General features: G+C 38.8%; 1 protein-coding gene across 3 annotated transcripts in view; it reads left to right on the plus strand.

Annotated features, from left to right (window-relative positions):
- Window positions 1-17876, plus strand: part of pde4ba (phosphodiesterase 4B, cAMP-specific a) — a 193066-nt gene that overhangs the window by 116253 nt on the left and 58937 nt on the right. For all 3 annotated transcript variants that reach the window (XM_065955588.1, XM_020655122.3, XM_020655123.3), the window contains 3 exons: window positions 16265-16459; window positions 17270-17306; window positions 17464-17534. In XM_065955588.1, the coding sequence (XP_065811660.1) occupies window positions 16265-16459; window positions 17270-17306; window positions 17464-17534 (303 nt within the window). The remainder of the gene's footprint in view (window positions 1-16264; window positions 16460-17269; window positions 17307-17463; window positions 17535-17876) is intronic.

Below are 17876 nucleotides of genomic sequence, written 5' to 3' on the forward strand. Positions count from 1 at the left end.
AAACCTTCTCCTTCATTTTTTTTATACAAAAAATATCTCTTACTACAATTTTTTAGTCATAGTGTTGTGGAGGTCTGGAGATGTTGTTCGTCCACCTCAGGGTGGGTGGGTTCAACCTCTGTGACCGAGGGTTTCCTGTGGAAAGTACAGGACTATACTGTAGAAAGCAGAAGTACACAGATGGTGTACTGTGTGTGCTGCATTATTGTATCATTAGCCAGGTAGACGGGGTCCACGTGAGCAGCCTGCGGTATAATAGCTCCCATGGCTGCTTCCTCACACTTGTGTTTACCTCGTTAATGCATGTGCTTTTGTTTGCCTGCATTCTATTTACTCACCTTCAGCTTCCCCTGTATGGTGTGTGGTTGGGCAGGAATTAGCCTATATAAGACAGGGAGGGTTTCTCACATGTTCATCCAGGACAGATAATCTCCCGGAGAGATGGGATTAACCAAATATTTGGACAGTGACCCGGATTCCTATGGCACAACAACAAAGACTACAGCTTCTTTGTGTCCTCACAGAGGAGTTATCCTGGGTGCTGGATCCATTTTTTGTTTTCTGATCATCTCTAACAGACACAATCATAAGCAAGGACTTTTAGAGGACAAGCTACTGTACACCGTTGGATTATCCCAAAATATTTTTTGTATGTTATATTTTTTTGGGTCGGCAACAAAGCGGAAATTGAAGCACATTTAACGTCAATCACAGCTTCTGTCAAAATGGAACAATATAGAGAGACTTTTAAAGTCTTCATATGTGATTTTTCACACAATGTAGAAATCAAGTATCTCCTCTGAAAATAACTCTGTGAGTCATGACTGTCTACAATGGGTGTAACACCCGAGTCCCACTGTCTGTGATGCTTTCAGAGTTTTCAGAGTCCTATCTTCACTTTGTTTACATCGCCCGGACGGCCGGCTGACTCCTCCCCTCGTGTATAAAAGTTGTTTAATTGAGGGACTAGAGAAAAGAAGAATAACATACTGTACTCACTGCTTAACTGTGTTTCTAGATCACGCTCATTTCAGGTAAATTTACATGCAGTGTGAAGATACCAGCATAATAAAGATCGCTAGCATTAGCATGCTAACACAACAATGCACCGCGAGTTGTTTTGGTTTCATGCTGGTGCTCAAGGGCGACATCTGCTGGATCAAAAAAATCACATGTAAAGCCTTTAAGCCAAATGAAAAGAGCTACTTTGTGTGTAACATGATTTTAATTGATCACAACAAACGCAACACCAACGAGGAGTTAAATTACAGCTGTAGAAAAAAGAACCCTAAACCGCGTCAAAATATCCTGTATGTGGTTGTTACTGCAGTCCAACACTTTGTAGAATCAAACTTAGCCAAACTGATCCTGAGGCTGCTCACTAGTTACATTACCGTGTGTGTGTGCGTGCGTGCGTGCGTGTGTGTGTGTGTCAGTGTTTGAACCTGTATTTCTTTTCACTTTGGTGACCCAGTTACTTCGCAGGACTTTGACTGACAGAGTTTTTGTACATGCTTGCCCATGGGTGGGGTGCCATGCTGTGTTGTAGAGTTGGTGGTTCAACAGTATTTTATTGGCAGTGTGCACTCTCTTGACAGTATAATATGTTGTCATGGAGATGGACACACAGAGAACTGTGGCGAAGGACTCATAAGTCATGCCCTGGTTTTGTAGCCTTGGGCTTTTGATTTGTGAGTGACTCTCCAGAGTTGGAATTAGCCGTTGCGGATGTGAAGTGGATTTTTGATGGTGATGATGATAATGGTGATTATTTGAATGGAGATAATGACGAGGATGATAACAAGCGATTACTCTGATGCCTGGGAGGATCACAAGGATCAAGATTGAGGTGACTCAGGGGATGACGGCCGGTAGCAGCATTGGAAGGGTTAAGATGACGATGCAAAGTGTGGAAACCAAAATGAGTTATACTGAGTGATGGGAGTAGTCCAATCCTTTACTTAAAGTCTTTATATGTGATTTTTCACTCTTAAATATAATATAAATCAAGTATATCCTCTGAAAATAACTCTGTGAGTCATGACTGTCTACAATGGGTGTAACACCCGAGTCCCACTGTCTGTGATGTTTTCAGAGTTTTCAGAGTCCTATCTTCACTTTGTTTACATCGCCGGGACGGCCGGCTGACTCCTCCCCTCGTGTATAAAAGTTGTTTAATTGAGGGACTAGAGAAAAGAAGAATAACATACTGTACTCACTGCTTAACTGTGTTTCTAGATCACGCTCATTTCAGGTAAATTTACATGCAGTGTGAAGATACCAGCATAATAAAGATCTCTAGCCATCAGTTTGGCTCCGCCCACAAAACACGTCAACACTTTTTTTTATGTACAAACACCACAATGGTCTATTGCTCAGGTCACAAAGAAAGGGTCGACAAATCCAAAGCATATTAGAACTCAAGGCATGCAAAGTTTATTTATAACTCAACCCAGGAATGTTTCTGTCAGGCAACATTCATTTAAATGTCTCTTTTCTTAATTTTTCACCCAAAGTCTCTTAAAAGTAAGCTTCAGTTATTCATCACTCTGTCACCCTTTGCTATACAAGCTCTCACCTTATACACTCACTGACACACAACCACAAACACAAAGCCGCCCATCCCCTGTTCCCCCCACAATCACACTTTCGGTCCAGTTCTGCTTCTTGTTTCCTTAAATGGTGCGTCATATGGCTGTGTATTTAGACTGTAAATGATTTGTAAACAGGAGCATCTGCTGGTTGTCTTTCTTCTTAAATGAGCATGTATAATGATTTGGCACAAGCCCTGATTACGTTAGTGGCCTAATTTCTATTAATAAGTGCTGTATCTGGTTGGTTTCAAGTTCTCTTTTTGTCGTTTGTAGCAGATTAGAAAAGGCCATATGACCTTTATTTCTGCTTCATATTTGCCTGGGTTTGGAGGAATGTGTATTATTTTAAAGGTTCAAGTGTTTTTGAGGACAGCAGAACAGATTCCTTAGTTAAGGATACAGATTTCCAAATTGCTGTCAAAAGCGATGCATCTGACTATTTTAGGGCAATGGGAAGATCATATAAACATTGTCAGCCAAGATTTGTTCTTTTGCTATTTTAATTTGTTTCATCTTCTTGGATTACAGCCTCTAAAAAATGTAACGTCAAATCCGAAGAGAGATTAAAAATACTGCGGAGGAATCCATGACTCTCAAACACTCAGTTCTTTTCAGAAGGTTTCTCGTGATGTTGGGGAGCATGGAAATCGAAGATCAAATCTGAATAGAGAACAGTTTACTCCTGTATTTGTGTACATTTTAATTTGTTGTGATTTTCGATCTACAGGGAAAAAATTTGATTGAGTAAATTAAAAACATCTTCATTGAACCAGTCCTTCTCACAGTGAATAATGTGATTGAATTAAAACATAACATCAAGGCTGTAGTACTTAAATACCAAATATCTGGGTAGTATTGTGACAGTGCTATAGATACTGCTGAACTATACATCAAACCCACGCTACAGTAACAGTTTTGTTTTCTATTGTATCATTCAAGCAGTAACCTTTAGTGTCGAAAAATTTAGCCAATGCACTCGTGCAAAATGGTGCAGTTCCTCAAGTGTCCACTTGTGGCTGGTTCCAAAAGCCAAAAAAAACCATTAGGCTCCATGTTAAAGGCTTAATATGTGATTTTTCACTCTTAAATATAATATAAATCAAGTTTATCCTCTGAAAATAACTCTGTGAGTCATGACTGTCTACAATGGGTGTAACACCCGAGTCCCACTGTCTGTGATGTTTTCAGAGTTTTCAGAGTCCTATCTTCACTTTGTTTACATCGCCCGGACGGCCGGCTGACTCCTCCCCTCGTGTATAAAAGTTGTTTAATTGAGGGACTAGAGAAAAGAAGAATAACATACTGTACTCACTGCTTAACTGTGTTTCTAGATCACGCTCATTTCAGGTAAATTTACATGCAGTGTGAAGATACCAGCAGAATAAAGATCGCTAGCATTAGCATGCTAACACAACAATGCAGTGCAAGTGGGTGCTCAAGGGCGACATCTGCTGGATCAAAAAATCACATATAAAGCCTTTAAGAAGCCCATGTTTACAGCCTGGTACAAAAAAACAGTCTTGGTGTGAATGGCTTGAGTCTTACAAACTGTACATGGGGTACATCTTTTTTCGATTATACTAAGGCTAAGTGTTATGCAGACACTTGCATAATTAGGACTGTGGTTGAGTGGACCGACAAACCCCGATCAACGAACCCACTGGCTGTTTCTTGACAACAATACAGCCTCTGGGAGGAGTGCAGAACTTTCTGGGTTTCTGGTGCTGCTAGTGGTTAGTCATAAAAGACTTCCAGCCTTTCTTCTTTTTTTACAGTCGAACTAGCGTCTTCGATAGCGATAATGGAAAGATTTAAGAGCGGATGGCTAGCTGTAGTTAAAAGTAGTTAAAGCAGAAATAAGATGAATCGTTGTTGAATGACTATGCATGGGTGCCGTAATTTCAAGACATCAGATTGCATTAAACCAATTTTGACTGTTTTTCTGTCTACTGTCGACTCCCACTGAAACAGTAGTGGACAATACATAGAAAATACAAAACACTGTACTATAACTGTACTGTACATCGGAATTTGCTCCAGCTTGGGAGATGCTTCTTCCAGCATGTGCATGTTCGGACTAGTTCAGGTAATTAAGCTATTATTAGATACTTGTGCTGTAGGTTCATGTAGGGAAATCTTACTTGGGACTGTTTGGAGCTTAAAAATCAGATGCTATTTTTGCTCCGTCTCTGTCAGCTCATCTTCCTTCTGGGGCATTTCAGAGCTCTGGCACATTTCAGCGAGCTGGCTGGTTAGACAAATAGGTCGCTTTAGAATCCAGAGTTTGTCCCAACTTCGTCATCATGTCTCTCTTTTTAGTCCCAAGCCTTTTTTACACTTAAAAAAAAAAATATTATGGACTGTAACCGATGTTTTTATCTTTGACATTTCAGAAGAATTTCCCACTTAACACCAGAACAAGTGACACCTTGTGTGTTGAAGAAATAATATTTAAAGGTCGTCTTACACAAGGACAAACAGGAGGTGTAACCATGGCACCTCTGTTTGCACAACCCGACAGACAAATGATCACTGTTTCCCCTCGCCATAGCATGCAGGAAGGAAAGGTTTAATTCAAAGTATAAGAATGCTACCTCTCTGGTTGTGACACACTGCTGCTCTCTCGTAAGGACAGAAAAAAGTTTCTTATTCCTTGTGTGGAAAAATTAGCTTTGAAGTTGTGTTTGGAGATGTAGCTGTTCTTTTGTATTAAAGCTAACTCAGGTGAGCAGTGAGTGGTAGTCACAGAGGAAAATGTAAGGGCTAAGAGTTGAAAAATCAAACCCAGTAAAACACTGACTTTGTGTTTTGCAGGTCATAAAACTACTCTGCCTACATGGTAAAAGTTTTCAGTGTAAACTTACAGTTATTTGTAGTTACTTGCCATTCCTTCAGTGTAATAACAGAAATAAATATGCAGTTTTTTAAGGTAATCTTTACATTTTTCAACACATTTTTGTTTACAATGTGGCCCCGTAAATTACCATATATTCACAATAATCTTATCTTCTGTATACATATATATGTTTACTGAAATGTTTAATTTTGGCCGGCTGTGGCTCAGTTGGTAGAGTCGTCGTCTTTCTACCAGAAGGTCGGGTCGGGTTCGATCCCCAGCTCCTGCAGCTACATGTTCGGCGTGTCCTTGGGCAAGACACTTAACCCCAATTTGCGCCCACTGCTATGCTAACGGGGTTTGAATGGGATTAATTACTTCTGATGGTCACTTCACATATCAACCTCTGTCATCAGTGTGTGAATGTTGTAGGTGTGACCTGCGGTGTAAAAGTGCTATTCAAGCTCAAGCCCATTTACCATTAAATGTGATTTTTATTTTTTTATTTAACCTTTATTTAACCAGGTAAATAACCCATTGAGATCAGGATCTCTTTTCACAAGGTTGACCCGGCCAAGAGGGCAGCAGCACACATCCATTACTACTAAAACTACAAATGATAAAGTAATAATACAGAAACATGGATTATAATTTTTAAAAAAACAAGGTGACTATATTCATGTTGCATCTTCTTTTTGAATATTCATTAAAATAAAAAAGTCACTATAGTGATTTGTGAACTTCCCATTAATTAACACTGCTGCTTCAGAAAACACGAGCAAATAGACAAAAAAACAGGAAATGAAGAAGATATGTATCAAACCCAGACGTGAAAACAGTAATGCATACTTGTGGGAAATGATTGATGCTGTCAAAGTTTGTGACTCATGGAGTCATTGAAGTGGTTCATTGATCTTCTTCTCTTATGTTTAGCCATCAAACAGAGTGCTGCTTCAAGTTCTGTTCATCAGTCATCAGATTGTTTTGTATATCTACTTAATTCACTTTAATTTTGTATAGAAGCTAGGAGCACCCATGATTATAATCTCTCCTTTTTAATCTTGGTAGATCTCTTGGATAATTAATCTCTTGGTTAATTATTTCTTCATTTTGAGAGAAGAAATCTCTTTCCCCCAGGATAACGATTTAATGAAACATGAGAAGAAGTGTTTGTTTTTCCCTGATTACACAAAGGTTATAAGAAAAATGAAAATAAACATCTGCTTCATTTTGAGCGGTCAAGCCATTTAATACATGATGTTATGTGGCACATCTGATCGCTGGGAAACATCATCTGGAATAATGACAACATCCTTAGTTTTCTTATGATAACAGCTTGATTATCTTGATTTGTCAAAATAGCATTATTATTTTTTCATTGCAAGCACGGCATGTGGTGTGATGAGTTCTTTGTTTAAAGTCCCTGTGAATTGAAAAATGCATTTCCTCAGTTTGAATCCAGCGCTCCCGTGTTAAATGTTCATCTTTCTGCCATTATCTGGCAAATATATTTCAATGAAGCACCAGTTGTTGTTTTTTTACATCAAAATACTCGTATTTGCTCTTTTTGTTAAACAATTTTCAAATGTCTGGTGACTCATCCCGCACTAAAGGGTGTTCACAAACTTTCAACCAATTAAAAAGCTTTGTCCAAGCTAACAATCCAATCAGATTCATCCAAACGTTATGTCCCGCCTCCTATTTTGTGATTAATTCTAGCCCAGTGGGTCTCAAACTTCTTAGAATGCGTACCACCTCCGAAAATATTTGTCTCTCCAAGTACCACCATTATGGTTAAAATACACTGTAGGCCTATTTCAACACACATTTTCCGCAGGAGGTTATTTATTATTGACTGTTGGCAGCCACACTGTAGGACTACTCAGGGCTAGTGCTAGAACTGGCACTTAAACTAACACAACTCTGACATTTGCCCAAATCAAAAAAAGTGCAGCACAATAAAAATGACAACTTTATACCAACAACCTGTTTGAGAATATTTAATCTCCAGTGTTTCTCACACAAAGACGATACCTTTGTGTGGGAAACTGTTTCTTGGGGACTTTAAGTAAAAAGGTTTACTTCGGTGCCTTAAATTTGAGAATTCGTTATCTGTTTTCGTCCCATGTAATAGAGAACAGATTTTTTTTGGCCTCATGGAAGTCACCTTAGCTTTCATGAGGTGTGAAATATTTCTGTGGATCCACACACACCAGCTATCACATGACTCAACATGCAGGATGCTGAGCTGTACCCGCTCTGCCAGTAAACGAGTCTCGAGCTATACCGTGTGACTTCTGTAAACCTGACACAAAACCATTGTCTTGAGCCTGGAAGTGGAGTCATTTCCCAGGAAAAAAAAAAACCTGTGTCACAGACATTTCCAGCTTCTTTGGGATCTTCACTCTCAGTCACTCAATGTTTTTTTAAGTAACTCCTTGTTATTGTTTTTTTTTGCTGTTTTGTTTGGATACAAGACGGTCAGTCATAGATCACACATCTTACCTTCAATGTTTTCTTTAGTCCAAACTACCGTCAGTTTTTAGTACAGTCACTATATGTATATAAGGTCATGAACAGTACCTTATGATCTAATTCTTCACTTTTACCCTTTTAAAGAGCAATCACGTCACCATCTCTGCCGTTTCTGTGACATATTTACTTACTGAAATCAACTGTAGGTGGTGATTGCACAATTGTCTCTGGGAAAACTTCCACATCATTGGGTCAGGTAATTGGTTTAGTTCATCATGGAAACAAATTCACCATGACTAAAAACACTTATCTCAACTTTGTCCGCCTTCTGAAGAAAACAGCTGTTCTTACTATATGTGAGGTTACAACAAACGAGGTCAGAGGTCATGTTCCAATCTCAAGCGTTCAGTTTTACTTTCAAACATTAAAAGACTCTCAAGGCTACCAGATCACATTCAGGTCAGCTTAGATTTAATGAGTGAAGCTTTTATGTTCAACTGAAAAGTTTTTTTTTATTTTACTTTTAACATTAAACAACATTAACAACATTAATATCTTGACAGATATTAAACATATGGCATGAAAAACAAAAAACAGAAAAAACAAATACAAGTGTCACAGATACTTGAGCCAGTTGGTTGGATGAGGATTACATTTTTCTACACATAATATGTTGTGTATGATGCTTATGTCCCTGTTTTGTTTTATATGTTAACCATTTCCCCAGCCTTTGCCGAACTGATCTTCCTTCATTTTTAACTTGTAGGTTATTTTTTCCATCACAATGATATAGTTTATGATTGACAGCCATTGTCGGTGGTTTGGTGTGTCAGTCTTTAGCCAGTTCTTAGTAATGGTTTTCATTTTTAATGATTTTATCTGTCCTAACAATTTTAAATATTCTTACCAACACATATAGCAACCAGTCAATCCCTAAGCTCAGACTTAATTTGTAAAACCTCCAGTTATGTTGTAAACCTTTCTATCAAACCCAAACAGTTTCAGAGAATCAACCATAAATGACAACTTTTAAGAAATAAATGCCAAGAAGACAACAACAGAATATACATGTCTCCAGATAATGACTTGAATTGCGTTGATTTAAATAACAATACTGTGAAACATGTGGTTGGTTGTATTGTGAAAAATATTATTGGGTGTTTCTGTTTGTGTGTAGTCTCCTTTAAATTATTTACACGTTGAAATTGTAGCTACTGCAGAAAGCTAATGGTGGGAAGATTTTAGAAAGCATATCTGTCATGAAGTCGATCATCCTTTCATGCAGGTCTATCACTCAGCGAGTCTGCTTGTCAGTCAGACAGAAGCAAGAGGGATCATGGGAAAGGAATTTGGTGTCATCCTAGCAAATGATTTGAGGGTCAGAGGGAGCACTTCCTTATTGCTTTAGTGAAACACAACACCAAAACCATCGCTGACCATCCAAATAGTACCATCATGATCATGATTCGCTGCAAATATGGCTCCCGATAGTTCCCAGTGTGCTGTGTGGTTCTTTGGAAGTTGTACAGCGGACGTCATGCCACCCTGTACAAGTGTGCGTCATTAACTCTGATGACTCTTTGAGTCTTGTAAATCCCCGTTCACACGTTGTTTTTCCACTTTGACTGTTTCTACTTAACCTTTTGTTTGTAGTCTGTCAATCTGGATGTAGCAAATTGTCTTCGTTCTTCTCATCCTGCAGCCTGAAATACGTGATGCATCTGGTTTAACATAGTATGATTTACAGAAACTTAATAAAAACAAACTTGATATGATTGAATGTTATTGATTATCGAGTAAATATGATCAGAGCTGCAACAGCTCATCGGTTAGTTGTTGTCTCTTAAAGCCTCCTGTGAGGAGTTCTTAACTGGTTACGAAGCAGACCAAGAAGACCATCAGAGAAACACATTGACATATTTGGAATACCTGCCACTGATTTGCCATTTGTCAACATTTTCTAACATTTTATCTACTGCTTCTCACAGTCTCCATCTAACAAACACAGCTATAAAAAGAGATGCAGTTGAAAGTTCAGAAGCTATTAGAGAGAGTTTTGACGTAATCACTGAATTCAAAGGTCAAGAATGAACCCTCAAGCAATCACAAATATTTAAGCATATTTCCGTATGTTTAACGGTCTTATTGGGACTTTGCTAACTGCAGTCAGAGGCACCTGGGGCCCCAAGCCAAGCAGACCCAGACTTTGGCCTCCGTCACACAGACAGTCACAAGAGAGACATATATCTGTCTGTGCCAATATGTTGGTTTAACATGAACATTCCTTAAATGTATAAATCAAGTATATCCTCTGAAAATAACTCTGTGAGTCATGACTGTCTACAATGGGTGTAACACCCGAGTCCCACTGTCTGTGATGTTTTCAGAGTCCTATCTTCACTTTGTTTACATCGCCAGGACGGCCGGCTGACTCCTCCCCTCGTGTATAAAAGTTGTTTAATTGAGGGACTAGAGAAAAGAAGAATAACATACTGTACTCACTGCTTAACTGTGTTTCTAGATCACGCTCATTTCAGGTAAATTTACATGCAGTGTGAAGATACCAGCATAATAAAGATCGCTAGCATTAGCATGCTAACACAACAATGCAGCGTGAGCTGTTTTGGGTTCATGCTGGTGCTCAAGGGCGACATCTGCTGGATCAAAAAATCACATATTCTTCCTTTAAATGTTTCAGTTTTGGGGCAGTTCAGAGAAAGTCGTTCTTAAAATGTCAGCAGATGGAGTCTTCTTTATTTCTGCAGGTTTCGCTTTGAAGTTTTGAACTATTAGAACTGATTTTGATTGTTTGCTGGTTTTGTTGTTCAAGAAATAATAAGTGTAAAGAATGTCTGTTTTTATACTTCTATATTCAGCTCCTGTATACACCAAGTTTTAATGAAACATTATTGAACATTTACAGTAGGGATGTAAAGATTCACTCAACTCACGATACGATTCTCTCACAATTTATTTTACAAAATTGAGACTGTAGATAAATGATGACTGGAACAGATTCCTTTAGGGGCTTCAAACCCGCTCGTCAGTGTGGTTTGGCCCTTTAATGTTTTTTTTCTCTCACAAGGGGAAGTGATTGGAGCTTCTCATTGTGGTGTTGATTAAATGCTGCATCATGTTGGCTGTGCTGTTTGTGTAGTTCTCTGTCTTGTAATATTTTCACAGTTTTATTCTCGTCTGTTGTCTTCTCACCTCTTTCTTTATCTGTCTCGGGGAAGCCAAAATGCTTCCACACCTCCGATTTAAAAGACGGTGGTGCGTCCTCAATTTCAAAATCTTGCTCTACAGCGGCTGACGCTCACCGTATGATTGTGATTCATTTTTCAGAGTACCGATGTGAATCTTGACACCTTTGAATCGATTTATCATGATTTTACGATTCATCTTTACATCCTTAATTTACAGAAATGAAACATGAAAATGAGTCTAACAGAACTTTTGGTATTTTGTATGGCAGCCACGAAAACAACAAATCCTGTTTTTTTTAAACATTCGCTTATACTCAATAAAAAAGCCGATCATCTTGAACCATTTTGGCAAACATATAAGTCATGTTTCAAGCCTAAATTCAACTTTTGTGAAAAATGAATCAGTATATCTACTTTTTGGAGTGTTGGTGGAATAAATATGGTTATCTCAGAATATTTAGACGAGATGTTTCACTTTCTTTCAGAGTTTTGTTTCACTCCTTCTTTGAAGCATCAGCTTTATTGGGCATGTTTGGGTACTATGGACCTTCTTAGGGGACTCATTTCCTGACAAATTCACAAGGTGCTGTACTTGGAAAACTTTGTGGCCGCCTCCCAGAACAAACCCTGGTGGCGGGTTGCAGTTTGACCAGCATCAAGAGCCAGCACATGCAAATATTAAAATGTGTTTAAACCACCAATTAATTTTTTTCTGTGCAGACTAGCGACGGTGATGATGTTTAAACACGCACATCCTTTTTGTGTACACACACAGGAAATTTGACTCCGGTTTTAGCTCTCATTATACATGCACAGAAATACATTTAGAACAAGTATAACACGTTTGACGAAGGTTACACAAACATTCAACACAATACGACTGTGTGTGGATGTGCTATCAAACATACTCTGATATGACTCCTCGTCTTTCCTCTCTGACAGTGTGCTTGTCATTTTGAGTTAGAACTAGCTCGTACAATTTTTTCTATTTAATTTATATCTAATTTATCTGACAAGTCTCTTTCCCTTGTATGAGAGCATGTCTGACACGACAATGTTGGTCTTAGCTTTTTTTTTTAATTGAAGTCCCTTTTGGACAAATAGCATTCCGGTACATTTCCTTTTTGACCATGTGAGAATTTATTTTAAATTTTACTGGCATTTATTGTGAAGCTTTCTATCTTTAATGAAGCAGATTAGAGAAAATGGATGAGACGGTTGTGAGATGTGCGAGTTGTGGATGAGTAGACTCGGCTGCACTGCTTCCAGATTTAGTCGTCCGTACACGTGATCACAACACACAGCAGATCCACCTGAGGGCAGAGCAGTCGAGCATTCAGTGCCTGGTGCTTAGTGCAGGCATGCATGTGAATGAACGTATAACCCACACATACATGCACTCAGACTCACTGAATGCACATATTTTGTGCTCATTCTTTTTCCTTTTTTCTTTTTTTTTTTTATGTCCGATTGATTTCCTGTTTTTATCCCGTCTGCAGAGCGATTTTCAAATCTCCCGTTAGCCACAAGCTACTTATACTGCATACATTTTAGTTGTGTTTTTATTTGTATTTTTTTAATAATGTCAGCGTGTTTAGACTAAGCAGCCCAGATTCATTTGTGTAAAAAAAAAAAAAAGGAAATTGTTAGAAAAAAGTCCAGTCTCAGTGTTCATCTATTTCCAATCCTCTCATTCATACAGTGCATTTAAGACAACAGCTAAGTTTAATGAAGTGCTAAACAGAGAATTAAAAAATTTGAAAACAAAACAAAAAATTTAAAAAATGTATTAAAAAAACCATAAAATACATAAAAACACATCAAGCACATTAAAGCCTGTGGAAAAAAACCGGAATACTGTTATTAGCTAGATGAAAATAGACTGAAATGTGGATGTTCTTGTGATTAAAAAGGACCCATCACAGTGGTGGCGATGTCCATCAGTTGTGCTTGAAATCAGATTTTAACCTCAGATTCCAGGTGAGCACTGTAGCGTGTCCTGGACATGCATAAAGGGGTGAATAACTTTACTATAGCTAACGGAAGCTCACCACCCATTAGTTAACTAGTCTCCTCTTTCCTAGAACTATGTGAGAGCTTGCTCCCTACCAGCTGCTAGTCTACTCTTTCCTAGTACCTGGAGCTATGTAAAATGACTCTTCTAACACCCTTTGGAGAAGAGAGGACTTATATAACCACATAGCTTTAGGATTATCTGCCTAACATTCATTTCTAGAATAATTTGATTCAAGTATAATCCTTGATTCAGGACTCTAAATTACCCCCCGGAAGCTCGCACCCCCGAAGAGGGGTTAACTGCAACTCTCCTCACTCGGATGCTAGGTGTGTATGAGGTGTGTAGTAAAAGTCAGTAGAAGTGTGCCGTGGTGTGACTGCTCAAGCTTACATCCCAAGGTTCACGCGGGTCCTTAAGAGAGACTCTGGTCTCTGGTGTGAATGACTTCAGTTAGAAAATGGTTTCAAAAATGTTCAGAAAATGTATTAAAATATTTCAAAAGATATTCCAAATGCAAAACAGTAAAAGTAAAAATGTAAAAAGTAAAAGAAAAATACAAATACAAAAGTTTAAACCCGAGAGTGTAGACACTTGAGGTTTTAAAAGATCTTGGTCTCAGAGACCGATCAGCGTTTCCTTTGGTTTTCTGTAAAACTTCAACAGTGCATATTTGCAGAAACGTTATGCAGCCACAGTTGATACCAAGTTCATATGTGGTTTTAATGTCAAAGCATAAAGGTGACACAGGTGATACTAATGTGGTTTTAGCTTGAAGACCGTGAACCAGGCAGATTCGTAGAAACGCTATACATCCACGAGCTCTTATGTGGTTTCGCTCAATGTATGGCACACTTATCCTGACCGCACACGTGCATAGGCACCGCAGGTGTGTGTAGAGTTGACAGGAAATATAAAAGCCAAAATAAACAAAAGTCGTAATGACTATATGACATATGAATTAAATGATCAAAAAGATTATATGGTAAACTCTTTGTGATCTTTCAACAGCACAAACAAAACATTTTACTGCTGATGAATGTGAAAACAGGTTTGTAACATCAAACTCAGCTCGCATGTCATTCTGCTCAATAAAGGTCAAACATCAAAATGAAGAAACTAAAAGACAAACACATTTTTTTGGTGGGGAGGCACTTTTAAAGTTTGTAGTGTAACCAGTGGCCGCTCTGCAGGCGTGTGTTTACATCACACGAGGAGGAAGTGACGGCCATGAGGGCGCGAGCACACGACTGCAAATACTTCAAGTTTGGTGTAAAGAAGAAACATGAGGATGCATCACTCCTCCTCCTCCTCCTCCTCCTCCTCCTCCTCCTCCTCCTCCTCCTCCCCCTCCCCCTCCCCCCCTCATCTTCATCAGTGAATGAACACTGTGCACTCTAGCGTGTCACTCTGCCCTTTCTCGCCTGGTCATGTCAGCTCCATTCATACGTGTGTGTGTGTGTGTGTGTGCTTCCTGTATTTAATGGTGCAGCGCAGATCTGAGGGGGATTTTGGTAAATTCACCTCTTCGTCTTTCGTTATCCTCATTTATTAAAAACCTCATCAGGTCCACAGAATCGTCCATAATGAAAATGAAGTGTTATCAGAAGGAGAGAGAGTTAATGCTGTTTGGAGGATTCCTTTGGAGATGAGAATAGGAGTTAAAATTCAGTACAATTCAGGGAATTTCCTCAAACACAACAGAGGAAAAACACTACAATGTCTTCTTATTTTTAATTAGCCCTCTCCGATGCAGGAGATAACTAGTTGAGATGAAAAATCTAATTTCCAGGAGTGTTGTGACAACGACAGGCAGCAAAACAGTTGACTAACAAACAATGACAAGCCATATAATGTCTCCCCTCAGGCCACAGATACAGATCTCTCACTTTCCGGACTAATCGAGCCATGTCAAGCTTTGCTCCCACATCCATCAGGCTCATGAACAAATGATCTATTTCTTATTTCTTATTATTTAACACCACTCTTTTAACCTCCTATAACAATTATTTATAGCCTATTTATCATGCTTTTAATAGAGCCACTTGTATGTGTGTGTTTCTGTATGCGCACTGATGCTCTTTTTACACAAATGAAGTTCCTAACGGATAAATAAAGTTATTTGAATTTGAATTGAGTATAAAACTACAAAATTAAAGCCCATCCCAATTGAAGGCCCACACCCTTTTACTAACCTGGTGTTGCCGCAGGTCTAGACGAATAAAAGCAGATCTCAATCAGAGGCCCAGATGTATTTAGTGTTGAAATAGTTTGTGGATCAAATTTAACGAGAAAAAGCAACACAACAGAAAAATTAAAAATGAACAACATCTGACAAAAAAGCTTGAATGTGTGCGGGCCATGAAGCAGGCTTTTCACAGCGTTATGAAAGCAAGATCTAATTATTGATTTAGTTAATCTGATTAATTGATATCTTCATTTTGAACACATTTAAATATTCTTTCTGGTGTAATTTTAAAACCTCATGGTCTTCCCCCTCTTTGCTGTGCTGAGATTTGTTAGAATATGATTCTATGCCTTGTCTCGTATTGAAGCCTGTCCCAAATAAAGTCAGGGTCATTTGGGCTATTAATAGAATTGTACGGTATACAAATGTAATGCAACATACAGGCCTATACATTAAAAGATGTAAAATTACATGGAAAACAGCAAATATTTGTAAAAGTCGACCATAATCAAAAGAATATAAGGCACAACATTTACAGCCAGATCTACCTGCCCGAGTCATTTCAAATCATCTTTTAAGCATCCAGTGAGGGCGGATCTTTTACTTTCAGCTCTATTTGTCATTTGTTTCTAAGTCATGGGAGCAGCAAACTCAAACGCCTTTTACCCCAGTTCAGCTCTGACCTTTGGAACACACAGTAAGAAAAGATCTTGGGACTGAAGATTTGGAGTTCCTCTACTCCTCTTACTGATGGAGGTTAGAAGTTACAAATAGAGCAGTCCTAAAATAGAATTGTCAACACGTGTTTTAGTCTACGTATGGAAACAGGATTTATGAGATTAACCTCCTCAGATCTGAACAACATGTATGTTCTGTGTCTTATCACTCTCCACTGGAGCGTCAATGGAAGACTGAAGTCATCATATATATGTGTGTCTATTTGTTTTCCAGTTTCGATGTGGAGAATGGCCCGTCTGCCAGCTGCAGCCCCCTGGACCCCCAGGCTTCCCCCGGCTCCGGTCTGGTCCTCCACACTAACTTCCCGGGTCACAACCAGCGGCGGGAGTCCTTCCTGTACCGCTCGGACAGCGACTATGATCTCTCTCCCAAGTCCATGTCAAGAAACTCCTCCATCGCCTCGGAATTGTAAGGACAAAACTCGCTCAGCAGGCACACAAAGAAATACACACACACACACACACACACACACACACACACACACACACACACACACACACACACACACACACACACACACACACACACACACATTCAGATCTCATGAGAGGTACTCTAAAGTGAGGGGAATATATAAAACAGTCTGTATCAGTGCTTCCCAAAGTGTGGGCCCCCTGGTGGGCGGTGTGGGTACTGCAGGTGGGCTGCAAAAAGCCCTCCATCAATTTAAAATATAAAAGAAATATCACAATAATGATAATTTACCATGAGTCAACTCTTTAAGTGATTAGTAAGGCGTGTCATGACTATTCATGGACATAATGTTTACTAAACCTTGGTGTCTATATTGCCATAACATCATGTTGTAATGTCCAATAATTTACTCTAACTGAAAGTTATAGATGTAGTCATAAAAAGAAAACATTATAACGGGCCCCGGAGTAATTTTGTATTTTAAAGCGGGCCGCGGCAGTGTTACGTTTGACTTCAGATATTACACAACATGACAATAATCTGAAGCCTTTAAAGTCATTTTAGCACTTTGCACCTTCTCAACATACAAGTAGGACACATTTACTGATGAGTCCTCTACGGGGTTACATCCCATTCTGTCTCGTTTGTGATGGATGACCGTCCTCCTGTACTACTCTTCATTTGAGTTAATGACAGTAATGAGGCTGACCAGGTCATGGTGGAAGAAACCACTCTGCTTATGAGCTTTATACAACATGATGATGTCTGTAACCACCTCTCTTTTTTATCTGTGTTTCATTGCAGACATGGAGATGACCTGATCGTAACGCCTTTTGCTCAGGTAAACGTCTTTCTCAAAAGGAGTCAGATATCACCTTACATTTTTAATAACTTCTACATGGTTACAGATTTGTAATTTTAATGTGAAAAAACTGAATTAAAATATTAAATAAGTGTGATGAAAACAATTCTTATGATGATTTCTTCTGCCTTTCTAGGTTCTTGCAAGCCTTCGTAGTGTGAGGAATAACTTCACTGTCCTGACAAATGTCCAGTGTGCCTCAAGCAAGTAAGTGTTTGTGAATCAAAGACAAGCCTTTACACTATTTTCTTTTACTTAGTTTTCGGTCAAATAGTTTCAGTTACCTTCTTTGACATCTTTGGGAAAATACTTCTCGTGGACTCTAGGAGGAGCCGGCTAATAATAAAACATGAGTTATATTTTTTATTATAATCATGGGAACCTTTTTTCATAAATCTTCTTATAGTCCATCTACTCTCTCTCTCTCTCTCTCTCGCTCTCTCTCTCTCTCTCTCTCTCTCTCTCTCTCTCTCTCTCTCTCTCTATCTCTCTCGCTCGCTCTTGGGATTCACTATTTTGATTGAGTGCAGAATTTATTTTAAAACAGTG

Source organism: Labrus bergylta, chromosome 6 (genome assembly GCF_963930695.1).
Source record: "Labrus bergylta chromosome 6, fLabBer1.1, whole genome shotgun sequence".
Taxonomy (NCBI): Eukaryota; Metazoa; Chordata; class Actinopteri; order Labriformes; family Labridae; genus Labrus; species Labrus bergylta.